Source organism: Patagioenas fasciata, chromosome 7, assembly GCF_037038585.1.
Source record: "Patagioenas fasciata isolate bPatFas1 chromosome 7, bPatFas1.hap1, whole genome shotgun sequence".
NCBI lineage: Eukaryota > Metazoa > Chordata > Aves > Columbiformes > Columbidae > Patagioenas > Patagioenas fasciata.
This window is the reverse complement of record NC_092526.1, coordinates 15,638,943-15,664,661: the sequence shown is the minus strand read 5'-3', so window position 1 is coordinate 15,664,661 and position 25,719 is coordinate 15,638,943. Positions and strand designations below refer to the sequence as shown.

Genomic DNA, 25,719 nt, shown 5'->3' with positions numbered 1-25,719 from the left:
CTGACATTTCATGGGGACCTTTCCAGTTAATAGCCTGTACTTCTCCACTGAGAGATGAACTGATTGTTAGTAGTAGAAAGGATTGTTATAATTATCAGTTGGTTGCTCTCAACTTACAGTCAGCAAAACATGGGAAAGATGCTTGTTAGACAGGAATTCTCTTCTCATATCATGTCTAGGATTTTTCTTTCTTGAGGACTTGTGTAGGAGAACAGGGTTTTTGCTTTATTCCATAAGAACCATCTGTTTCTTATTACTGCTATAGCATCAAATTAACTGCTGGTGTTGCCGGCACAATGCCTCCAGCACTGATTGTGCTGGATCCTTTCTCCTCCCAGTGATAAATCTGGCATCTCATCTTGCTTGTGAAACAGCTGTTTCAGAATAGCAGTTTCTGGAGTGACTGTTGCAGCCTTCAGTGCCAGGGAGAATTTAACCCCTAATGTTGCATTTCCGCAAAGATATCCAGGTCCTGCCCAAACCTAGATGGCCCAGGCAGCCTGTGAAGGCAATGCTTGCTGTTGATTGGAAGTCCATCTTCCTTTAGCTCTGCAGTTCACATGGACGTTATCCCAAATTTTATGAGCAGATCTGAGGAACAGCTTTGGATACAAATCCAGAGAGAGGCTTCAGTTCCAGCACATAAACCCTCAGATAAACACTGCCTGCTTCTGCAATGGTACCTGGCAGCATAGCAGTGGGGACAGGTGATAGGGAAGCAAAGAGGTTGATGTGTAGGGGAGACAGAGCATTCTCATGGGACACCGTCAGCTTTTCAACAGTTCAAGTGCTCTAGCATTTCATACCCATGGAGGAGTGGAAACAGATGTAGGGCTGTCCTCTCTCGGGATAGCTGCCTATGTGCACATGTCCCAGCACAAGCCTGTGTTTGGTCAGCTGCTGCAGGCCAGCCCAGACTCTCTTCTGGCACTGGGGGCTCTTTTCTCATTCTTTTTCTGTCTTTTGTTTTTGTATTTTGCAGTTGAATCAAAACCTCCATGATGTCCTGCTGGGTCTAGACAAGCAGTACTCAGGCAATGCCTTGCCTGTGAAAGCACAGCCCAGGTCAGTAACTGTGGGGGTAGTGTCTGTGCCTCAGCAGGGGAGGAGGGATAGGGATGTCTCTACCAGGGGTATTGAAACCTCCACGTTGTCTTGTTGGGGAATTATTTGACTACCTGCACATAGCCAGCCAGTGCCTTCCTGAGACTCTCTAGAGCATGTCCAAGATTGCACTTGGGGCTAGGAGATACAATGGAATAGCTCTTACCTTTCTAGCATAGCATCTGGAGGCACAAACTTTCACTGGGTGCTGATATTTAGGCAATTGACTCTCAGCTCTGCCTTTTTAAAGCCAGATTTCATGTACCGATGTGTAATACCAAGCTGCCCTTCCTTCTGGGTCCAGTTGCCCAGCACTCATCCTGTTCTTTCCCTCAAAAGCTTCCACCACATACCTGCAGCTAGTGAGCTTGAGTGCCAAGATCCCATTTTTCCCTCAGCCTCCTCTTTGGCCCTCCAAACTTGGAACCACCTGTTTGCCAAAGCCTTGTGCCCCTCCTGTGTACCCAGCTGGGATGTGTTTCCTCCATGTGTGTTGTGGAAGTAGTTGCAACCTCACTAATATGAGGCCTCCTGATCTCAGACCATTTCCAATCTGCACGTATGCAAGGAGCGAGGGTCCCCCAGGTCTTTAGTTTTCTTTCCTCAGCTGGGTCCAGTCCTGTTTGGTTAAGTGCAAGTCTGCACATTCTCTAGCACTGAGAGGGGAGGGAGAGGTCGGGCTCTGGATGAGGCTGTGTCTGGCTACTGTCCAAATGTGTGAGTGATGAAACTGTGTCAGGCTCTGGCTTCCAGCTGCCGCTAATCCCACGTGCCGGGCGAGCAGGAGCACAGCCCACATCCTCAGTTGGTGTATTGATGGAGGGAGGAGGTGAAGTCAGCATGAAGTAAGGGCAAGCTGCGGTCTGAGCGCATCGAATCAGAAAGGCTACATCAGCTGCTGAGACCTCTGTGCTCCCTTGTCTCTCCTCCCAGTTTAACCTCCTGTTGCAGTCGTGCACAGATGACTTGTGTGTTTTGTTGCAGCAATGTACGTGGTGTTTGCCAGCTTTAAGGAAAGAGGACATTTGAATCAAATTTGCTCCCTGAATTTTGGATTGTTAACACCGAATTTCCAAGATGCTTATAGAAATGCTTCTTGTGAAAATACCTTCTTCCTAAGTTAGGATGTGGGGCCTGTTGATCATCAGAACCCAACAAGACTGAAGCCTTGTGAGGGGGCTGTGGTGCCAGTCCTCTTGCCGCCATGTGCTGTGTTGTCTCTGATAGAAGCAGCTTGAGCCCTCGGAAGCGGATGAGGTAACAGGACAGATGAAGGCTGTAGCCATTGCTTTGTTGAGCTCCTTCCTCCTCGTTCCTTTCTTCTTCAAGGAAGTGATTGCAGACTGTAGTGACAGCCAGGCCCAGACATGTTTGCTGTGCTGTGTCATGAAGTTTATGGCCTGAAAGAGCTTGCAATGAATAAATTACCTGTCCTCACAATCCCCACTCTCATGAAGTGCTAGCTTCATCTGGGGCTATAATGAGTATCTCAGCTGCAGTTCTGTGCTCTTTGGCTAGGAGACCACATGGCCTTAAAAACCAAAAAGGAGCGTACACACAGAGGTCTCTGTGCAGGTAGCAGTCTGGGTGCTGCTGCTTCATCACTTGCTCCCTGCATCTCTGCTGAGGTGCCAGACCTGCCACAATGCGACTCTCTGAACACAGTGGAGCAGGGTGTTGTGGGAGGATGGAGCAAAGGTTTGCCTTGCCAGGTTCATAATTTTTTTTTTTTTGCAGTGACCAGGAAATGCTGTGAGGCACTTCTGTCTGTCCTCCACATCTGGCCTATCATTGTGGCACAGGACGAGAGTGAGAGTGTGCAGGAGGAAACAGCCCTTGCTGATCTGATTGCCCATTGTGGTCTGCAGTAGGAGCAGATGCTTCCCTAGCCCTTCTCTACTGGGAAGGGGATTGGAGGTGGATACAATTGCAGGAAATGAAAGAGGAGGTGTGAGAAGAGAGGCAATTATCCGTGTACATCATTATGGCGTTCATGCGAGGCCCTACAAAAATATTACTGTGGCTGACAAATCTATGCTGGCTATGTAGCACAGTGGCACAGAGAAGCTGATGTATTTCTGGGAACTTCTGACATACGTTTGGGATTTGTTTCTGAAGGAGTTTGCACATTTAGACCTAGGAAATCTGTAGCATTTTCCTAGTATAATCAGACAGACTGGAAACAGACATGGTAGGAAAGCTGCTGATTAGATTCCACATATAAGACTGCACACAGATCATGTAAATAAAGGAGAATGGGGAGCTTGTTTCCTGTTAATTGATATTTACAGGGGAGAGTGAGGAGCTGTGATTACCTGAAAAGGACATTTACAGTTCTCTACTGGTATACACAATTTCCTTTCTTTTTTTTTTTTTTCTTATCCATGTGCACCCTGGCACTATATTCCAAAGAGCAGAGAAAACACTAGTTTGCTCACATGTATGCAAATCTTTGACAGGCACAAAAAGTCCTCTCCCATCCTTTTCAAACCAGGCCATAGCTTTCTAGGAACCAAAGGAAGCATGTACGTGTTTCTGTACATCTGTGTGTTTGTGTGTGTGTGAGAGAGAGAGAAGAGCTTGTCATCTTGATTACAGTGAGTTTTGTGGCATCAAGTGAGTGGGTATTTGGGAGCTTAACTTTTATTCCCTGGTTTGTGCCATCCTGTAACGGAAATGATTTACATGCCATCCTCAACAGAAAGAAAAATAAACTGTTCGCCAGGCTGAGGAAAAAGATGAGCAGGTACCGGTACGGAGAGCAGCATTTCAATACGTGTTTGATTTAGTTCCTAAAACTGGAGGGGCTGTTGCTGGACTCTAACAGCCTGGCACGTGTTAATCCTGTGATGGGAGAGGGGTCCTTTGCATGATACGATGTGTTCATGGCCTGCTGGGTCCTGCTGAGATCTCTCTGTGTCTGGATAATCCCATTAACTGCTTGTGTGCCTGGTTTGAATCCTTGCTTCTTTTCCTATCTAAGAAGGCATCACTGAAAGCTCAGGCATTGTCTGTTGACTTGTTTTTGTGTGACTAAAAGTGCGGTGCTGGGTTTTCCATGGGAAATATGAGCAATTTTGGTGATTAACAAGTTCTAGTTTTACCTAGTGGGGCTTGTCCTTTTCAACATGTCTAAAATGCTGCATTTTCATTCCCTGCCTGGCCAGAGAGGACCATGAGGCAGGTCTTTTGCACTCAAAAGTCCTGTCCTGTCTACCTGTTGCAGTGGGAAGATGATGAGGTGGGAGCAGGACACTTGCAGCTTTGTTCCTTACTTGCTCTGTTCTTGAGGGTCCTCCCTGTCTGGCTTCATCTAGTTAAAATGTTGTGCAGGGCTGAAGGAAATGGAAGCCTGTTATCTTGTATAAAGACTAATGTCAGCAGCTTGCCTTTCAAGACAGTGATGGCATTGAATAACTGGGTTGCTACAATGCCTCAAGTTACCATAGCCAAGGTCAAAGACTTTGATAAGAACGTGCTCTGGAGCAAAGTGGGAATTGCTGCATAATGGCATGGAAACTTCCTCTAATTTTTGTCTTTGTGTTGGTACGCATAGCGTCCTAAAAAAAAATTGCTTTTGGTTAACAGGTCCTCTTAGAGCCTTAGCTCAGATACCAACCTTTTTTTCTTTTTGAGAACTTGGCAGGAGGTGACTGGTCTGTTTTTACTGTGTTGGAAAGCAGGTTTCATCCTCTCATGCAGGATCGTTACAAGCACACAGGATCCCCATCTGCAGGTGTTACTTGGTTTTTCCAGAACAGATGAGGCAACCCCAAGAGGAGTCTGGGAGCTCAGCAGTACTAAAACAAGCTGGGGGATTTTGGCTTTTCCTTCAGCTGCAGTAACTGCATCAGACTCTGCTCCCAGCTCTCTATTTGCAGAAGAAAGGTGACACCCCCTTCCTGCCTGATATTCCTGGATTTAACATAGCTTCCCAACTGCTTATGGGAAGGAAAAAAGAGAGAGCAATGACCTTGTTGTTTTGACTTGCTTTTACTGTGGTACTCATGTTTGGTCAGTGGGCGCAGTCCCCACATTCTTGCTTTTCCCTGTGCTTCCCGGAGCAAGCAGTCGCTTTGGAGACAGGACTTTGCTCCTTGTGTGCTCCCTGGGGACCCATAAAAGCCAGAGGATGCTGGTGACTGGCTCACTTAATGCTGGTTGCCCTGGCTAGATGTGTGCAAAACAGCAAGCGCAGGAAAGAAGGTGCTGCTTTGGGGGGCTGGAAAAGGCTCAGCCAAAATTAGCCCTGGCATTTTCCTAGGGGGATCAGCCAACACATCAAACAAGCTGTAAATAGCAGTGCATTTATGAGGGCTTTAGTGTGGGGCCATGTAAGCCCTTGCAGGATGAGAAGTGGGGCTGTGTCTCATATGGGAGCCTTTTACCAACATATCTCCAAATCAAGTCTCTGGCAGGCACCAGAAACAAGGCACTGAAAAGCTGTTTCATGACCTTTAGAAAATACGCCTGGCCTCCTTTCTTACCAGGAGAACTGGCCTCTTCAAGTCCCTAGGAGAAGTCAACTGTTTTGTTGGGCCAGTTTTGGGTAGCCAGTACTCCCAATACACCCCAGTTGTAGTCTGGGCATTTGAGAAGTCCCGGCAGGCCAGCTGTGGGTCACTGCGTCCCCCATCTTCCTTGTAGTGCTTTCAGATCTAGGGAAAGTAATGTATTTTTTCCCTGACACTGACACCTGGAGGCATTTTCTTTACATCTTTGTAAGCAAAATCTTGCCTCGTTCCTCCCTGTGTTTTCCTAGCTCTAAGGCCTTGATTTTTCTCCCCCATATTTGAGTCCTTGTACATGCACTCCCATCTTTCTTGAGATACCTCCCAGCACTGATCGCAGGGAGTCTTGGATGATCCATCTCTACCATTCTCATCCTTCTGCAGCAGCTCTCATTGGGATAAGGTGGTGTTGTAGGACCTGCTCTAGATACCAGAGGTGGTAACTGAGATTCAGGCCTGGGTCTTCAGTGGGGCGGGGCTCAACAAGGTCTTAGGTGCAGCCTCAGATGATGCCAGAAGAGTCTTGCCATGGGAATTATAGCAAGATGTGCTTCTCCTGAAATAATTTCTGGGTTTCCATGCTGTGAATGAGTTGTGCAGTTCCCTGGTGACTCCCATTTACAGCAGGACTTCCTTACTTTCACCCTCCGACCACTACTTCTTTTAATCAGTAGCACACCCTTGGCAATGTTGCAGAATCCTTCCTACAACCCAAGGCACTGAAGTGATATTTGGGGACCTCTAAAGAAGGACAATGTAGGCATATCCAGTCAGACTGAAGAGCTGCAGGGTTGGCATACATGTTCTTTAGTCCCTCCTCTTGCCTTTTTCCTCTTCCTTTCCTCCTTTTTCCCCTTGGCGTGTGTGCCCCTGGGTGAGGGCTGTTGGCAGAGAACTCCACTGGGTTTGTTGCATCGTGTTGGTGTGCTGCTGGCATCAGTGTCATCAGAAACATCTGACCTGCATGTGGACCTGAGAGCAAGCGCTTTGTGGGGAAATGTGTGTGTGGGGTTTGGAAATGGCTTGGGCAGTAATGGGTGAGAGTGAAATGAATGAAGAGGGAATGGGGTGGGGAGCTTGAAAGCTGGAATGCTGAGCAGGGGGAGGTGCTTGCTTGGAAGGGGAGGTTTGTTGAAATGCCTTGCTGTACCTTCCTCCTCTTGCTGTCCCCCTACTCGTGAGTACTTAGGAATGAAGCCATCATGCATGTTATCAGTGACCACCACACCTCAGGTACCCCAGTGTGAGTGGATGTATGTGTCCAGAGCTCCAGGCTCTCTTGAGACAGAGCAGAGAAATAAACTACTTGATGTCCCAGCTGAATGAGGTCCGCAGTGCTCTGGTCCTGGCTCTGCACCAGGATTTATTGTCTCAAGTTGCAGGAAAGGATCTGTTCCTTTTAGCCTTCTCCCAAGGCCTCTAACTTCGCAAGAACTGTAACTTTATAAGGGGAGGCAAACATCACTCCCTGTAGATGAGGTTGCACAGCCCTTTTGCAATATTTTGTTCTCAGCTGTGTATAGTTTTGCCAATCTGTAACCACTGCTGCTAAAATATCCCCTACTAGTGTCTGTGCTTCTGCGTGACTTGAGATAATTGATTAGTTACTTTTTGGGGAGCTGAGTTTCAGCCAAGATGGTTCAGCTGTTCCAGAGATTTAGGCTGGGAAAATGGTTTTACCTTTATCCCTCTGGTAACCAAATTTTTTCCTATTTCTTTCATGGTTCTGTACTTTGAAGCACAGACTTAACACTTGGCCAGGGCATGCCTTTGGGGAAAGGCGTGTGCCTCTTGCCATTCCTTTGAAAAATCTGTCCAAATCTGGCCAAGTTATGAACCAGTAAATGCCATTGGCATATGTTCCTTGCATCTTAATTGCCAGAAGAATCCCTCTTGACTGAGTGTCAGAAACAGTCCTGGAATGAGGACCAACTTGAAAGGCAAGGGCAGAAGGAGTTTGTCATTGAAAACAAGGCTGGGGAGAGTTTCCATAATAAAAAAAAATCTTTATTGGTAGCCGGAATCTCACTGTTTCTTTGTGGTCTGGAATGAGGTCTGGAATGATCTGTGAAACCTCTGGCTACTTTGCCCTTCTCCCAGCTTAACTGGTTGTACCATGCAGAGGAATATGATATTATACAATTACAGCCTTAGTTCAGGTGTTGTGAATTTATTAGTCAGAACACATGCAGGTATCAGTACATCACCACACAGAAAACCTCGTATTTGTAGAACTGAAAACTAAATGAGCTGCACAAAACTCCCCACAAACCCCAGTATTAAAAGACTGTGACTTAATGTTGGGCACTTAAATTAGAATCTAGCAGAATTAAGGATGCCTGGTTGGTATGTTTTTTTTTGTTTGTTTTTCTGGATCTAAGGTGAAGTATATCAATGCAATAGGAGTTTAATAGCCTGCTACACAGTAATGCTCACTGCAAGTGACTCAGCAAAGATGCTTCTTAGAAGCTTGTAGAGGCTTCAGGTGTCTTTATCACATGTCTAGGCAGTGAAGCAAAGAGATAATGGAGGCCACTGATCTGTGCTGCTTAGCATAACTCCTCCTAGGCCTAGCTCAGACTTCTTTTTCTTTCTCTCTTCCCCCTCTCTCTTTCTCTCTCCCCTTCCTTTAGTGACAGCACCCCAGCGAAAGCAAATAAAAGCCCCTCGCCTCCACCAGATGGATCTCCCATCACCAGCCCTGAGACCAAGACTGTCAACCATGAGCTGGAACCATCCACTTTGGAAGCACCTGGGGCAAGCATCCCAAAGTCACCATCTCAGGTAGCGTCCCTGTGACATTGACCATGTCTTTGCAGTATGACCGTTGATGGCACCATGTCTGTGAATCGAAGTCCATGAGTTTCTTTTTTTTGGACCTCTTCCTACTACCAAGCACAGAGAATATGACATGACAGTTGTTCTCCTCCACTGGTTCCTGAGAATGCAAGTTGCTCATTGGTCGTCTCTATATCATATAGGGAAGAAGTAAGGTGTCTCTGAATGCCTCTACAGGGGAAGGCCAGTAATATGTTTTACTGTCCAGTAGGATGGCCAAGGAGATCCAGGGATGTTGGAGTCGTAGCTAGGAGAGGAACTTTGTTCTTTACATTTGAATTAACCTGTGGAATTCAATGGTCTGGTTTCTTAGCAAGAACTTCTGTCACTGAGGAAGGTTTAATGAAAAAGTTTAATATCGATAAGGAGAACGTCTGTACATTTACATGATGTTTAATTGCAAGATAAAATATGATGCTAAAAATAAAGGCATTATATTCTTATGCTATGAAGAAACTAGATAGGTACCAGGAATAAGACTGTCCATTATATGGAGTCTGATATGTTCCATATTTCTTAGTCCTTTCCTTACATGAGACAGTCAGCAGCATGTTTAGAATAGCAGATGTAGCTCCTGCTTCTCAGCAGATCAAATAATATATTTTACTTTGGGATTTAAGGAAAACAAAAAGTTTGCTTCCTCTTCTCACTCCTCCATTGCTGAGTGGCAGTAAAGCTTAATAGGCAAAACTAGTAATTAGGCCAAATTTATGGCTGGTACCAATCCTTGCATTTCAGTAAGTGGAACACCAGGGAGGAGTCTTCCAGGAAGACTTAAAGCTGAGAGGGATTCTGGCCAAACTGGTAAGAGAAAACCTATCACGTCTAAAAAGAGATGGATACAACCCAGAACTTCCTTGTCACATGTAGCACTGTCATTTCAAGCCCAGGTCTGTGGTGTAGGCTGTCTCCTGTTTTTGGATAGGCTTTCAGTATATTTTTCCCTCCACTGCATTTTTGATTTCCAGGATTGTCTAGGGACAGAAAGGGACAATTGCACATCAGCAGAAGGGTCTCTGTGAGATGTGTGGATACCTGGCAGTGTCTTTTCAAGACTTCTCCAGGGTCTCTGCACCACTCAGTGTTGCACAGCCTAGAACAGCTTTGCCAGCACCTAGGCTAGGACCTTGGAGTAGGGTATGTGTATGGGGCAGAGAGGATAGTTCATGTCTCTCTAGAATTGCTATCCTGTTTTTTCAGAGATTGACATAATTTGGTTTAATCTTGGAACAATTAAGTGTACAGGTTTATTGAGCTGTTCACTGCAGATTTCACTCACCCTGCCTGTGGACTTGTCATGCTGAGTTTGGCTTCTTCCCTTTCCTTTAAATAGCACACATCAGCCTTGTTTTTGCCAGGCTGCAAGTGCTTGCTCATTCACTTGCTGCCTTCCTGCCCACAGGAATGGGGCTGGAGGCACCCCTTGTCGATCCAGCAGAATATTCCAGCTGGAATATTCCCTGGCTGGAACCTCAGATTGGGCAGCAGAGGAGACTGAAACTGTGCTTGCAGCCAATGCTGCCGCCACCTGGCAGCTTGTTCCAATCTATATTTAATGCATTCTGGGCCTCACTACAGTGAAGAGCAAGAGCCCTGCTCTGTATTTGTACTAGGTGCTAAGAGATGGAGCTGGCTCCAGAGGGAGGGAAGACAAGGACGAGGGTTTCATACTTGGAGCCAAGCCTGACACCTGTAGGGATAAAGTCTAGAAACTGTGTGTCAGCTTGACAGCCTGCTGGAAAACAAAAGTGTCTGCTCTCTCAACTTTAATAGTGAAAGCTTCACAGGTGTCATTACTTTGACGTGTGGGTAGGTGATTTGTTCTAGGATCCTCCTAGGGATGCTGGGGGCCTTGTCTTCTGGGGGAGGATGGAGCAAAAAGCAACAAGCAAGTACAGTTCTCTGTCCACTTCCTGTCTGAAATACTAATGGAAACTATAAGCAAAGGCTGTGGAGAGAAAGACAGTGAAACAGGAGAGACCAAATAAATACTAACTAAATTTTGAACTGTTTGCCATGCTAAAAAAAATAGCTCTTTTAAATCTTTTAATTCTCAAAACCAGCCTATTTCTTTCTTTTGAAAGAAGCGACTGCGATCAGCTCTCTGCACTGAGTAACTAGATGGTAACACAGGACTTCAGTTGTCTGTGAAATTTCAAAGGTCAGACCTCTGCTCTCAGTTACACCGCTGAAACACTGTAATGACACTTTTGAAATCAGTGCAACTAGGTTGAACTTAGGTAGAGCTCTGTGGGATCCAAGTCAGCAGAAAAATTTTAGAGGGTTTGTTTTTTTCTAAGCAGCAAAGTTGTTCATGCTGGATGAATTTCCAGGTATAACCCAACATGAATATGCAACCCTGTTTTCTTTGAAATGTGACTTTAGACTGCTGTTGGAGGTAATGCTGGACACTGTGGAAGTGATGGTCTCTGAGACACTAATGCTCTGGAAGGAAGGAGACTGACTATTTTAGAGAAATAAATAGCTGGAGAGTTGGGATATTTTTGGCTTCAGAGTTTGTAATTGGAGCCTCCCATTTCTGCAGGTGATGGCTCTGTTCTGAGAATAGCTTTTCCCTGAAATTTGTGCAACTGGCAGGCAGGGAATTTTCAGGAAGGCATTGTTCTCAGGGAATATGGGCACACCACCTTCTGCAAACAGTAAAAAATAGAGGTGAACACTCTATTTTCATTTCCTCTAGCCAGCTATTCAGTGGAAAATGTGTGTTTGCATACTCACACTCTCTAAAGTAGGTTTACCCAGTAGAAAACTGGGCATATCTTTAGCAATCTGAATAAATGCCTTGTAGAGCTCAGCTGCACACTGGAGGAGCATGAACACAGGACTAGGAGTCGAGAACTGCTGTGTTTCAGATCTGGACCTAACACTGATATACTGGGTGCTCGTTGTCAGGTCTCTGAGTCTTGCTGCCTTGGGATCCTAGGTATGATGAGAAGATCAAGTAACTGTAAAATATCACAGTAAACGGAAAGCACTGTCATTGCTCAGCATTACTGTGGTGCTGGGAATGTGTATGGCTGCTTTGTTCCAGCACAGCTGCAGCTCCTCAAAGTCTGATTTCATCTAGAAATGATCCCTGAGCCTTGGGCACAGGAAAACGTGAAAAGGATGTGCATGGGTTGATCTGTCGGGGGGTCTACCACAGCTTCCCATGGAGTTGTGGATGCAGAGTCAGGCTGAATCTTATAACGTGATTGTGGATATTAGAATGGGTTAGAGTTACAGGGTCAGACTTTGTTATGTGTTCTCTGGGATATCCATTTGGAAAACAACACTTCATTAGTGTCAATGCTCATTGGTGAAACTGAGAGCAGAGTTGGGCCCACAGCAGTCATGGCTTCTCACGAGTTTGAATTGTTCTTGCCTGAAGCTGAGAAGTGGTAGGACACCATCAAGAGCTCCTTCAGACCTTTCTCACTGTACACTGATAACCAGCGCACCAGGGAACCAATACAGGGCAGATCAGAGTTTGTCCTCATGGTCACCTGCCCACAATAGAACAAATTGAGTCTTATCTCACATTCCCTTAGGTGTGGTAAGTATGGCAAAAGGAGGCAGTGCTGCCTTGGTCTATTGAATTGTGTTCTCAGTAACTGATATGCTCCCTTCCCAGTGGTTCTTTTGAAGGTTGCACATGCTTTAATTATGTATGCATGTCCTGTCAATGCATATTAATTGTGTTACGCTTCTCCTCTGCAGAGGGAACCTTGCCCACGGCTGAAGTGTAACTAATGATGCCAAACCTTCTCTGGAGGCGTGTGGTTTTGGTTTTTTTTTTTTTTGGTTTGTTTCTATTCAGCCCTTCACCTTCCCTTGCTCTCTCTTCAGATGGAGTTGACTGGACCCTGCTCTGTTCCTGTGACTGTGATTTCCCCTACCTTCAGTTTTTGTGGCTAACCTGGTTCCTGTCTCTGGTTTTTTTGGGTGTCGCCGTCTGTGCTGTGGCCGTGTGCTCACTTGCATGCAGTTGAGGAAAGGGCCTCCAGTGCCTCCGCCTCCAAAAGTCACCCCCTCCAAGGAGATCAAGCAGGAAAACATCATCAGTCTGTTTGATGACAATTTTGTCCCTGAGATAAGTGTGACAACCCCTTCGCAGGTTAGCTGCTATGCCCTGCCTTATATTTGTCTGCCTCTGAACTTTTCCTTCTGACTTTTCTTCTCTCTAGAGGTGTCAAGCCATGAAATCTGGTCAGGTGAAGGAGAAAAGCAAGCTCAGCATTGGACCTCAGAAGGCAAAGGGTTAGATAGGAGGCTAACTTAGAAGGGTGGCTAGAAGGCAGCTTTGACTAACCATTTGAGGGCTGTCATTCATGGCAGAAACAGAAGAAACGCAACTGGTGAAGATGCCACAAAGTAATGGCTGCATTTACTCAGCAGCAATGCACATGGGTTATGGCTCCCCTCATAGCCCATGGCGTGCTCTCTCCAGGCCCACTGGTCCTGGGTGCGGGTGAAGCATGTGTTTTCTCCTCTTGTACATCCCCAAGTGCTGACCTGTGCCCGTTCTGGGAGAAGGCAATTTTGTGCTCTCTGTGCGTTCACACACAGGCTTTGTGGTTTAAAACCCACACCTGCACAAGAAATGCCAACAGGAATTGCATGAATTTCTCTTTGCAGAGAATAGGTGCCTCCAGTTTACATGGGCAGGACTGTGTCTGCTTTAAATTATATATTTTCCTCTTCACTTTTCTTTGGTTTACATCACTGCAAGAGAAGATGCCCAGGTGGGGAATTTTGTGTTAGATCTAGGAGAATGGCAGTCCTTATATATATAGAAGCCCGACCAGATTTCTGGTTGTACCATGAGATACCTGCATATACTTTTATTTTTTCGATATATATATATGTGTGTATATGCATATATATATATATACACACACACACACATATATATGTATGTATATATACTTTTTACCCCTAAATACTTGTTAAAGCACAAGTAATGCCTCTGTCAGTGCTCATCTGTGACTCATTCCCTATCTTTTCCTTGCATCATGCTGCTCCATTGCCTCTGGTTTCCCACCTTCCACTCAGCTGCTGAGGAGCAGAGGTGGAGTGGGGAGGGAAGGAAGGACATCCATGTCAGGTTTTCCATTGTAATAGATAAATCTTACAGAGCAGAGAGATTATTTGACAGCAGTGTTGGAAGGCGGAGACCACAGGCAGCTGAGCAACTCTCTGCTTCCTTCTCCTGTATCATAATGGGTGGCTCTGTCTGCCGCATGGTTTGTATCATGTATTTCCATGTGAACACCAGGCCTTAGGCAGACATTGTCTTCTGCACCTGATCAGTTCTCTGACCCAGGATGGGATCTGCTGTGACTTCTAGTCAGATTTGAGTTCTGAGGAAGTACTCTGGTTGCCAGAACAATCTTCACTGAAGCACCCAACAGCCCCTGGTGTTCAGTGTGTTGCCTGGGGCCATTCCTGTCAGATGTCTTAGCTCCAGTGAGCTGGTTTGTGGGAGATCTGGGTAGAGGTAAGGGGTGCTAGCCCTTGCATGTAAGTCTTGAATGGCAGGTAAGATTATTCCATGACCGGAACCTTTGGGTCTCACTACCAAATAATACTAAAGCTTGGGGTTGGAACCTCTCTGATGGGTGGCCTGGATGTGCTGGAGGAGCATAGTGGAATATCAGTTGTTTTTTGCATGCTGGTCAGGGCTTATTATTGTGAGGTGGGAGAGCTTGGTTCCTTGTTCTCTGTGGATCTCAAAAAAAGATGTCAATAAGTGAGAGAAAAATCTGGAACAGAATTGGAGTAACTTGAAACGAGAGATCAAAATGATGTTGGTGTGGGTTTTATTCAGAGGACTGCATCTGAAATGGTGTCTCTTGCTACTTTCCAGGAGTTTTTCAATTGTGGGACTATGATGTAACTGTGGATATTAACCTGCCAAGCTTTATGTGGTGTTGGAAAGGCTGCTGAAGCAGTAGGGCCAGTGAGCTGGGAGGTCAGTGGAAACAGGGGCAAATCTTCCTGCATTTCCTGGAGAGAGCAGCTTCCTCTGAAGCTGAGAGGAAAGGAGTGTCTTGTAGTGGTTAGGTTAAATCTAAAACCCAAAAGTGATAGTTTAATTTTGCATACTAATCACTCATATCCTTTGTAGTGGCTGTTTTATTCATGTTAATCAGTGAATATGCCATCATTGTCTTTAACTAGAGTGTTAGTCAGTCAAAGGGAGTTATTCTGCTGACTTTGAAGAGAGTAGCAAAGCTTCTCAAATTTATGCTTTGTTAGAAGGCTTGTATGTGCATGTTTCTGGGATGTCCAGAATTGGAAAACATTTTTGGACTGGAGAATGATTCAAATCCATTAGCTAAGGTGAGCTGCCATATTCTGTGTTTCTGCCTCAGAACGCAGGAGGGAATGAAGACCTTTGTGAGTTAAATCTGAGGTCTCTCAGACATGCCTTCCAGCAGCTTGAGTGCTTTTCTGCCTGGATCCCTGTATGGATGGCCGTTCTTCTGTATGTGGCTGAGGGAATCTATCCTGGGCCTTTCGTACAAAGGCATGAACTATGACAAACAGACATAGATGGAAGATAAGCCCTTCTGAGGCATCAGTAGCAGTGATCCTTTTGACCACAGCAGGTTGGGTTCTTACACCACCTCAGCTCATTTGGCCAGGTGGGAAGATGAATAAGTCCTGTGGAACAGGCTCAGGTTTGGTTTACAGTGGCACCCATGCAAACTGCCTGTGATTAGAGGCACCACACAGTCAGGAGTCACATCAGGTATTTGCATTGCCACCATGTCTTCTGCGCTTGCAGCCTTAGCTCCTGGCTGTCACATACCCTCCGTCTACTGCGTGTGCGTGTGTCTAATGCTCATACTGCTTTTCTTCCTCACTGCTGCCAAGTTTGATGCCCCTGGGCCCTTCCAGGAGGGAGCAAGCCTGTTGGATCTGGATTTTGATCCCATTAAACCAGATGCCACTGTAGGGAAGACCCCCACACCTGCCTCCCAGGTTGGTTCTTATCGTCATTCCTTCTCCCTTCATAACTGACTTGTTGCCAAGTGTGGCATCACCCGCACCCATGTGAATGATGATGTGGACCTGAGCTGGGTGCCCAGACCTGTGCCTTGCAGATGGGCACCTTGGTCTTGTCTGCTGGATGTGTAAATTCAGTGGGAATCAGGTGACTATTAGCCTGGCCACAGTATGGCACAGGGTGTTTGTGGGATGCTTGTGTTTTGCTCTGATGATCTACTGATTCACAACTTGTTCAGCTTAATATATGTCCCTCCTTAGGTGAGCATCCTCAGTATGCTATGTGGATTTAAACTATTATTCTGTAGATGGGAATTCGGCCTCAGTTCTGTGTTCCTGTTATACATCCCTCTCAAAGGGATTTTTAATAACAAACAGGACACTCTGATAATCTGCAGTCACTTAAGGTGATATGAAGCCCTTCTTTTTCTGGGTATAATGTAGCCTCTCTTCATAGTTAAGGATTACTTTAATCCCTGAGTGCAGTGTTGCACAGTGCAGGATCCAAAAGGAATATGTCTAAATCTGGTCTGGCCTGGACCTGGTCGTGTCCACTGTCAGAGGCAGGTGGACTACATATCAATTTATGTCTAAATGGCTGGAGGCTTTGAAGTGCATCCTGTGTTTGGCTGTTGGCCTCTGTCTGTGATTGCCATTAAAATTTGTAATAAACATAATTGGGATGTTTGTAGTATTTCTCCAGTTTCATCATGTCAGGTGGGGCTGTATGACACAGATTTTTGCAGTGATAAGACCTCTTTTATTAGAGAGATCAAACATTAGATGTTTGAGTCTTCTAAAACAAAATACGGTATCTGCAAAATACTAGTTATTGTCATAGTTTGATGTACACCAATGTGGCGAGCTACCACTTTGTGGAACTTTCAGTGAGCAGATTGGCATTTCATGTTTGCTTGCCTGACAGAACAAGATGCATGCCAGGATAAGTTATTTATTTACTTACTGGCATTTTTTTTTTTTTTTTTTCTGAATCACCAGTTAAAACTTGGATAATTTGGTATACTGGTGTAGGCTACAAGTTTGACTTAAAATGGAATGATTTGTTACCCTTCCAGCAAGCAACAAATGTTGCACTGAGTGGGTTTTTCAAAACTGCTCAGCAATAGCATATTGGGTGTTCTAATGTATTTATTATTAGCTTCAGAAGGAATTAGAAGAAAGAGTCTGAAATCAATACTTTTTAATGGTATCCACAGTGTAAAACCTAGCAAAAACCACCTAGTTCTCAAAGCAGTCAAATTTATTTCCTATAAGGGTAGGCACTATGCCAAAGAGGTTCAAATATCTCACTACTGATCCAAAGACACCAGCTGAAGTTTTGTTCTGACATCATAATAACTCTCTTGGGTGTGTATACTTGGGGAGTGTATTTAACCCTGACGGACCACAAACTCCTGAGTTGTTTTCTGGCTTTGTGGTCTGCCACTGATAAGTGAACGTGGCTTGGCTGTCTCCATACAAGAGGTACAAAAAAACATCACTCAAATGCCTTGGTACTTAAATTTGAATATGCAGTAGGGATGGGTATATGAATTCAGGTACTATAAAAATGAGCAGAGAGAAGTGCTGTTGAATGTGTATGTCTGCTTCAGTCTGATCAGCATCTGTAATGTTTGTACTCACTGAAATTACCATGTATAAACGTCTCTTATTTTTGTTGCTCTTCGACATGCTTAGTCTTTACCTTGGGATTTATGGGAGGTAAGAACTTCATATAGCTTTCATCTCTCATCATGTACTGTGCATGTACCAGTTCCATCTCTATGTGCATACCTGTCTCTTTTCCCTGTCTGCTTTTCATTTCTGCACTCCCCAAACCAAAGTTGTTCCATGTGCTGCTGAACCCACTTCTGCACCTTCCGTGAAGCCCCAGGGGCAGCCACATGTTTGCAAGTCACATCTGGCACTCCAAAACTTATATCTCCACCAGCGCACAACCCCGTTGCCTTTCCCTGCTAACCCGCTCATCTTTCCTTTGGCATGATGCTGTGACATTCTCCTCAAACTTAATTCCACTGTGGCATCATCCTCACCCTCCACTCCCTGCTATTTCCTAAACTCTGTACATCCTGTTGGTCTTGTGTGTGATGCCAAATGTTGCAGCTGCCCCTCGTCCTTACTGCCTGTACCACTGGGTATACATACATGTTTGGAATTATCTGTGGTGTTTGCTGTTCATTGACCATTGTTGCCAGAAAGGCTGACGTGACATAGCTCAGCCCAAGGTTTACCCGGCATCTGCCTCAGCCTCAGCTTGGGAGCTTGCTGACAGGGGAGACCCTGTGCATGCTCTGCATCTGAGCCAAAGCCAAACCCTCATTTATGCCCTCGAGATTTGTTGGGCCTGGGAAGGTCTCAGGCTGCTGCAGATTAGCCCACTAGGGGATATTTTAAGCACAACTACTTTTGAGCCCCCCTGGACAACAGCCAGCAGTGTAAACAGAAGATGCTTGGTCTGAGTACTCCAGCCTGCTGCTTGAGCTGGCTGTATCCCATGGTGTAGATGTAAGGACATGTCCTTGGCTTATGCTGGGGAGTCCTGTCAACCTTTCCATTCTCAAGGGCCACATCACCACCTAGAGTCAGTACGTGGGAGGACACAGCTTAACCCTTGATGAGAGCCTGGCCCAAGGGCTTACTGTGGCCATTGTTCTCCTTCACATGGGCTTTGATCATGTCGAGAAATACATTTCCCTTGTGTGTTTTATCAGCCATCAGTGCTTAACATCTGTCATCCCCCTGTATGTGCATTGTCAGTCTGTCTTGGCAAGAAAGAAAAGAAGTTTGTGTTTTCACAAGAAAAGATCTTGTGCCTTTCAAGTGCATGAGCAGGGGTGAGGTATGACTTGTATATGAACTGTACATACAGTCTGGGGTGTAAAAAATATTTTGGGCCATTTCTCCCCTCCTGGAAACTGATTTCACCCAAAGGACGATTTAATCAACCAGGGAGTGCTATTAGACAAGATGTTCTCACCTTGCCATTTCTCACCTTGGTATACCATACACGGCTAAAGAGCAGAACTCGCAGTAACTGGGGAATCCTCCCCTTGCTCTTCAAGTCTTCTGAAGTGTTTTTGCTCTGACATTATTCTTAGGTGTTGATCAGAGGAGACCTGTTGAGTGGTTATATAGTCCCGTGTGCCATGGGTTTAACAACTGCATAGGAAATTTGATGCAGCAGAACTTTCTTAGTTCTGCAGACTAGGAAACTTGCATTTGGTGTGTATGATGCTGCTGTTGAAATAAGCAAAGCTTTCAAACCTGGCAACAGCAGTGAGCAATTCTTCCTCTACTCCCTGTAGTATCTTTCCATGACTGTAAATGCTTTTCTTTGCCTTGGGCTTTCCATAGGTACATAAAATAGAAAAATAGGTAGCTGACATGAGAATGCCCTTTGTTGAAATCCAGAGGATTAATTTAGATTCAGTTTCTCTGGTTATTAAATACTGTTCTTGCAAATTAGCTGCTTTTAAAAAAAGAGCTCATGTTGAGCTCCTTTTAACTTATCCACATAAAACCCTTGCTTGGCCCAGTAGAGTTGGGTTGGCATATGTCCCAGTTCCAGTTTCACTGAATTCAAATAAAAAGCAACCTGGGAGTGAATCTAATTAAATGGGAGAAGCCTTTGTAGCATTTCGTATGCATACATTTACCTTAGCACTGCCAAAGCTGCTGTGGGAATCCTCTGCAGGTTGGGAACAGCTCTGCTGTTTTATGATATCCTTTGGCAACATAGGCCTGTGGACATGGTGATGGGAGAAAGGATGCCATAGGAGAGGAAAGCATGTGTTAAATGGCAGCATTGGAACAGCTGAAGGTAAAGTAATGGCTCTTTGTTAAATCAAAGATTTAATTCTTTGTTATTGGTGCTGTTATTAGAAAACTGCTTGGAGTATTGTGCCAGTGCATGGCTAGTAGCCAGATGGGTGCGGAGTTGAGGGTTACCATGGCTGTTGATTTACACAGGGCTTTTGTAGGGTTGGGACTGTGAGAACTGCAATGTTAAGAGGTCTGGACAATGCCTTGTTTTGAATGCGGTTGTATTCAGGGGTACTTGTGTTTACTGAATGTATGAGGCGTGGAGGCATGTTAAAGCTGGCTTATTCACCTGCATTAAAAATGGGAAATCTCTGTATAGCAGTCTCTATTGTGCAAGTATAGAGCAGGTATCTGGTTAGATTCTGCAAAGAGGTGCGTGTGCTATCTAGTATACAGAACAAATGGGTATAGACTAGCCATGAAGATATTAGGTAGGGCTGCAAATCAAACCCCTGAGATTCTTGTCAGGAGTCTTCCCAAAAGCTGCCTGGCCAGTCTCCCAAGGGGCTGATTGGCGGCAGTGGTGCTACCAAATCCAACTCAATTCCCATGTTGCTGCAGTTTCTGGGAGGGGCAAATGAGTATCTTTAATTTTGTGTTAAAACAGAGTTAGGCTGACTTCAAGCAAGGGTGAAAAAAACTTAAACCACTGAAGTATATAGTATATCAGAGGTGTTTGGTTGGTCTTCTGTTGTGCACAAAAAGCCCTGTCCCTGGGCTACCTAGAACAGTCTCTGCCTGGTGGTGGCAGTGTTTGTGCGTTTGAAACTCCCGTCTCCACCAACACAAGTGTGTGCACACGCCATGCAGAATATTCATAGGAAATTCTTAGTAATAGAATATTCACAGCAGAATCCAGATTCATTATTCTTTGGCCCTGTCCAAAATAGAATTTGTGTGAACGTTTGCAGTTTTCAGTTCATCTTCATTCAGTGCTAATGTCATGTAGATGCTGAGTCCAGTTCCATATCTGGACAAATGACCATGCTCTTCTGTTTCTGGGAGTATGCAAAGGCTTAAATATTCTTTAATTGTTGATCCTTGGGAGCAACCTGTTGGGAGACCCTTGTCCCTTGGCATGCAAGCAGACTTGTATTCACACACAGGTAGGCAATCCATCCATAATCACAGATACTGTGCATGTCTAAAGTAGGTCTGTGATTTAGATAGTGAAAAGAAAGAGGTGCACAGGATTTTTTTATGTTGCATTGATTTTCTCTGGAGAATTGCCTGCTGCGTGGCTGGAGTGAGGGAATGGAGGCTTTACTGTGATATCACTGGATTGCAGGGAGGGAGTGAGACACAAACGTAGCAGGACCCTGAGGTACCCCACCTATTTGTCAGCAGATGGCAGCAGTCAACAGCACAGAGCACTTGGACAGACTGAACTGCATTTTCTGCACACACATGTATCTGTAATGAGCATAACTTTCCACCTGGGTGGGTTTTGTATTGCAGCCTGCAGAAGCAGCCCATGCAGGAGCTGAAGCAGCTGGATCAGAAGCAGCATCTGGAGCTGATGCATCTAAAACTGAAGCTGATTCAGGATCGGTAAGCCCCTCAAGGGACAGCAGTCTCTCCTCTCCAGCATATCCCTTTGTTGTACAGCAGATGTGGGAGGCTGTGCTGGGAAGAGAGATGTGTGACTGCTTGGAAAAACACAGCCCTGCCACCCCAGTAGTTACAGTCCTCTAATTCAGAGGCCAGACTTGGCTGTTGCCTTTTATCTGTGTAATGCTTAGGGAGAAGCTCAGCTGGAAGATCTGCACAAAGGACAGTTCGTTCACCCACGTTGTGAAGCCAGCGCACAGCCCATGCTGTACTAAGCTTGTATCGTCTGCTGGCTTCTTCCTTGCACACCATTTACTTTTACCTACCCTGTCCTCTGGGCTTTGCCTGTGTCCCCTGAATATCCAGGGTACCTCTAATTTTCCTGACAGTGCCACCTTTTTAGGGGACTGGAGTAGGTCCCATCTCATGGCCACTTGGCTGTCACATTTGAGCTGTCTGTTCCATGAGGGCTCTACGAGGACTGTCATTACTGCACTGAATGGGAAATGCTGGGCATTATGGTCCCAGAAAAACATTAAATCCTCTCTGCCCTTCTGCAGCCTTAAGCGAAGGAAGATGGTGGTCACCTCTCCTGCCTTATCACTGCTGCCTCTGCAGCAGTTGTTTTTGTCACTGACTTGTGTGCTGGGAAAACCCACTGCAGCCATGGGTAGGGTTGGGATGTGGATCCTCCAGGGTGGACTTGGAGCTGCAGTTTTGGATTCTCTTATCTCAATGGCTTTTTTCCTTCCCTGGCTGCTGCCTCCCAGAGCTCTCTGCCTGCTGTTGTTGTGGAAACTTTTCCTGCTACTGTCAATGGCACTGTGGAAGGAGGCGCTTCATCTGAAAGACCTGACATGCCCCCAGGATTTCTGTTCAAGGTGAGTGCTTGCTGGTGGGGCACTGAGGTCCTGGTGATTTTTTTCCTGTAATGAATTAACTGGCCGTGGGCTATGCCTCAGAGAAAGGTAGAAAGGCAACTGAAGGAGAGATACACCTTCCTCTCCAGCAGCCCAGCTTCATGCAGTTCCAGATGCTTCAAAGGACCATGTAAGAATATCGGTGTCTAAATGTCTGGCTGTGCTGTATAGCAAAACCCTTCCTTCTCTCTGATGCTCAGCCACAGACTCTGGGTAGTAGGTAAGAAGTTATGCTCCAAACTGGAAAGGTTTGATGCAAGTGGCAAATGAAGAAGAGTTGGAAACACCACCAGGGTCAGATGACTTTGTGTTTGGGGAAATTAGAAAGCCAGGATGAACAGAAAAATATAGGATGAGACAGGGAAGTAATGGTGGGTATCCTGAATAGGCCCAAGCTCATTTGCAACTTGTTTGGAAGGTGTGGAGGAAGGAGTGATTCCGGGTGAGGACAGGCCACAAATTTAACACACATAATGGAATATGGTAGCAAGACAGCACAGATGCATCATGCCCTGAAAGTGAGAAATAACAGTCTCCTTTTTTATTTGTTTAACCTGCTATAGGAATGCTTTTCTTCTGCTTCAGTCATGTCCATGCATCCTTTTTTTGTTTGTTTGTTTTCCCCTGGGACATCTACCAAAAGCTGAAGAATGACAAAGGAGACTCATCATGTTTTGACTTGTTACAAGCAGTATTATAGACTGTGGTGCTTGAAGTGGAGAGCTGTGGTATGAAATAGAAAAGTTGTAACGCAGACGTTGATAGGAATCAGGATGAATACCAAAGAGAAAACATGGCAGGATACAAGCATTTGAAGATCCAAACTGATACTCTTCTCTATGTTTCTCCTCTCTTCTTGCTGTGACAGAGATTGGAGGGTATAATCTCTAATGATCTTGCAGTTCAGCTGCAAAAAAAATACAGGGCACCATTTGAGTGAATACAGGCTTTCTGCCTTGGGAAGATTTTAGGCCCATACTGTGGGAATTCAGCCCTCCTAAGGAGGGGATGAGGAGGTGTTGGCGCATAACAAGTTGAGTGAGACTCACTAGGATGCCCTTGTGGCAAAGGTGAGCTGCGTGCCAGGCTGTGTGACCAAGCATGTAGCCATTAGATGAAGGGAAGTGGTTATTCCTGTAGATGTGGCATTTTTGACCCAAACTTGTGCTGCTTTGAGCAGCAGGTTGGATCAGATGGCCTCCAAAGGTGCCTTCCAGCCTGAATCATCCAGTGGATCAATGCAGTGGAAAGACTTGTCACCTGTTACAAAGCTGGGTGAGAGAAGGCTGGACTCATCCAAGCTCTCTCCTCTCTCCACAGGTCCAGGCCATGCATGATTACACAGCCACTGACAGTGATGAGCTGCAACTGAAGGCTGGGGATGTGGTGCTTGTGATTCCATTTGAGAACCCTGAGGAGCAGGTGAGTGGGGAAGACAGGGTGTGAACCTGGGCTGGGAGGAGCCAAGAGGACTTCCAGAGCCGCTGCTTCTTCCACTAACAGTCGGCTGGCTGGTTGCAGAGCCATCAGTTTGTGGCTGGGAACTGGTGGGAAAGCCAGTTGTCCTTGAGCTTGAGGTTGGCTTCCTGCAACAGAGAAGGACTCTGCTTGTGTTTGGAAGGTAGAGACATTACCCTGCATAAAGCATGTGAACTAGCTGTGGCTTCCTGTCCCTATCAGGGCATTTGAGCAAATGCAGTGGCTTCCTTGATCAGGCAGCCCAACAGAGCCTATACTTTGCCTCCTCACTGCTCCTAAACTTGATGCACATTCACTGTGACCACTGCAATGCAGACTGTAGCACTGGCAGGAGTGACTCACAGCTTACGATGTTTTCTCCCCTTTTGAGAAACGCTGGAGCTCTGGGAAGGCAGCTTGCCATGGATGATGTCTTGCACTTCAACATAGCAATGCCTGTTTCCAAAAGACAGTGTTTGGTCAGGAGATGGCAGCAGAACCAAAGGCTGGAGCAGGATGCTCAGCCCCAGAGAACAGTCTTACTGCCCCTCTCCAACGTGAATTTAACTGGCAGTGTTTTTCTTTAATCTGAGCTATTTCTAGAGGCTTTGAGTAAATCCTCCTTGCTTGCTGTTTTTGAGGGCTTCCAGCTGATAAAGTCTGCAGCAGTTTTACTACTTTTGCTGAGGGAGGTGGTGATTTTATAAAACTCATGCTCATGTCTCCAGGTTTTTGTTTGGAAAAGGGAATTCTCCAACTTGATTCAGTAGTCACTGAATTTGGGTTTGACCAAGCCCAGACAAGATCTGGATTCCACAAGGGGTAAAGGGAAGGTGCTGTAGTTCACTGGCTACAGAAGATGTGGATCTTCTTTGTGGCTCAGTTGTTGGTGAGGCAGATCTTGCTGCTTGTTGTGAAATGGCAGCTATAACGTGCTGGCAGTTCGCACAGAGCTAGGTGCTCTGGAGGGAAGGGTTGTTTGGGGAAGAGGGCAGCGATTCCTTCTGGAGACAGGACTCTGGGTGGGACTGCCCCGCACAAGCACTTGTGACCGTGTCTTTCTCAGAAAGCTTTCTGCATGAGAAATGAGTGGCAGTTCCCCTAGTTTCTGTGGTAGGACATGGCATTTGTGAAGCAGAGTTTTTCAATGCCATATGTTTGCACTCTAGCTGGATATGGGTGCAACAGCCATGAACTCGAGACTCTCCAAGCTGCAGAGGGTGAGCTCTGAGTGTTGCTAACATGATGCTGTAGCTGCACTGAAGCCCTCTAACCCTTCTGCAGTGTATGCTGTGTTACAGCTCATTTCCCTAACCCTGACCACACCCAGCCAGAAAATGCTGGCTGTTAACATGGGCATGAACTGTGCACGTGAGTGGAGGAAACTTAGGATAACAGGCTGTGATCCATGTCCCCATCTTGCAGCTTAGGTGTCAGTTTGTGGGTACATCAGCCAGGCTTGGATTCATCTCTCTTAGAGAGAAGAAAGGGTTGAGGGCAGCAGCACTTTTAAGCTGGCACTTCAGGTGATGTGATTCAAAACTGGGAAGAGTCAGTCCAGTGGGTCCTGGTGTCTAATCCCTACAGCTGAGGAGACCCTTCAGAGCAGGATGCCATGGGAGTGATGCATGCTGTGTTGCATAGGCGCTGTGTGCAAATTGATGAGCTTTTGTGCTTGCTGTGCTGTGAGCTGGAAGCTGCTTTCCAGACACTTGGGCCCAGCGTCTTCCACTTAGTCGTTTGTCTTCCTGATTTATGGCATGTCAGTCCTTCCTCAGCTCCTGCAGATGGCTGCTGCAGATGGGCTCCCGTCTCATGCTATTCCCATGGCGTCTCTTGAATGCTCAAATCCAAGAATCTAAGGCAGCAGCAAGGGCTGACGGCCTGCAGGCACCCAGTACAGCCTGCAAGGAGCAGGGGACTCAGGTACAGTGGCTCATCTGAGCTGCTGCCACATGAAACATGCAGAAAACAGGACAAGAGGGCAGAAGCTGCAAAATGTCAGTGGAAAGCAATATGTCCCCTGTGGATCACCCTGGGCAAGGCCCACATTACCCGTTTGTTTTTAAAGAATGAGTTTCAAGTGAGGTATTGCTGGACCTTGGGTAAAAACCCAGATAACTCCTGCAAGTTCCAGGAAAGGAGAAGTGTCAAAACAACTATGTGAACTACACGCACACATGCCTCAGTTCCCCATGGCTTAGAGCATCTGATTGCCTGAGCATTTTTGCCTGGCAAGTTACATAGCTGGATGTGATGATGTATCTCTAGATGAGCCTGACACGTGCTCATCCAGAGGGTGACAGCAAGCTGTCAAGTTTGGAGGTGGTGGTACCCTGTGCAGTTCCATTGCCTCATGCCGCGATCTTAACGCATAGGCTTCCCCGCTGTAAATGAGTGGGCACATTTGCATGTTGAAGGTGTGCTTCCATGGTGGCAGCTCCAAGGCATGCAGTGATTAGAGTAGCTGCACATCTGAG

The 25,719-nt window shown here is 46.0% G+C and overlaps 1 protein-coding gene across 20 annotated transcripts in view; it reads left to right on the top strand.

The window, feature by feature from the left end:
• Positions 1-25,719, top strand: part of BIN1 (bridging integrator 1) — a 99,847-nt gene that overhangs the window by 67,692 nt on the left and 6,436 nt on the right. For 3 of the 20 annotated variants that reach the window (XM_065840479.2, XM_071810881.1, XM_071810884.1), the window contains 10 exons: positions 983-1,065; positions 3,806-3,856; positions 8,249-8,399; positions 12,442-12,570; positions 15,336-15,443; positions 17,166-17,189; positions 20,769-20,861; positions 21,632-21,742; positions 23,102-23,203; positions 24,409-24,459. In XM_065840479.2, coding sequence (XP_065696551.1) covers positions 983-1,065; positions 3,806-3,856; positions 8,249-8,399; positions 12,442-12,570; positions 15,336-15,443; positions 17,166-17,189; positions 20,769-20,861; positions 21,632-21,742; positions 23,102-23,203; positions 24,409-24,459 — 903 coding nt within the window. The other 17 variants (XM_071810879.1, XM_071810882.1, XM_071810880.1 and 14 more) reach the window with 12 other exon arrangements.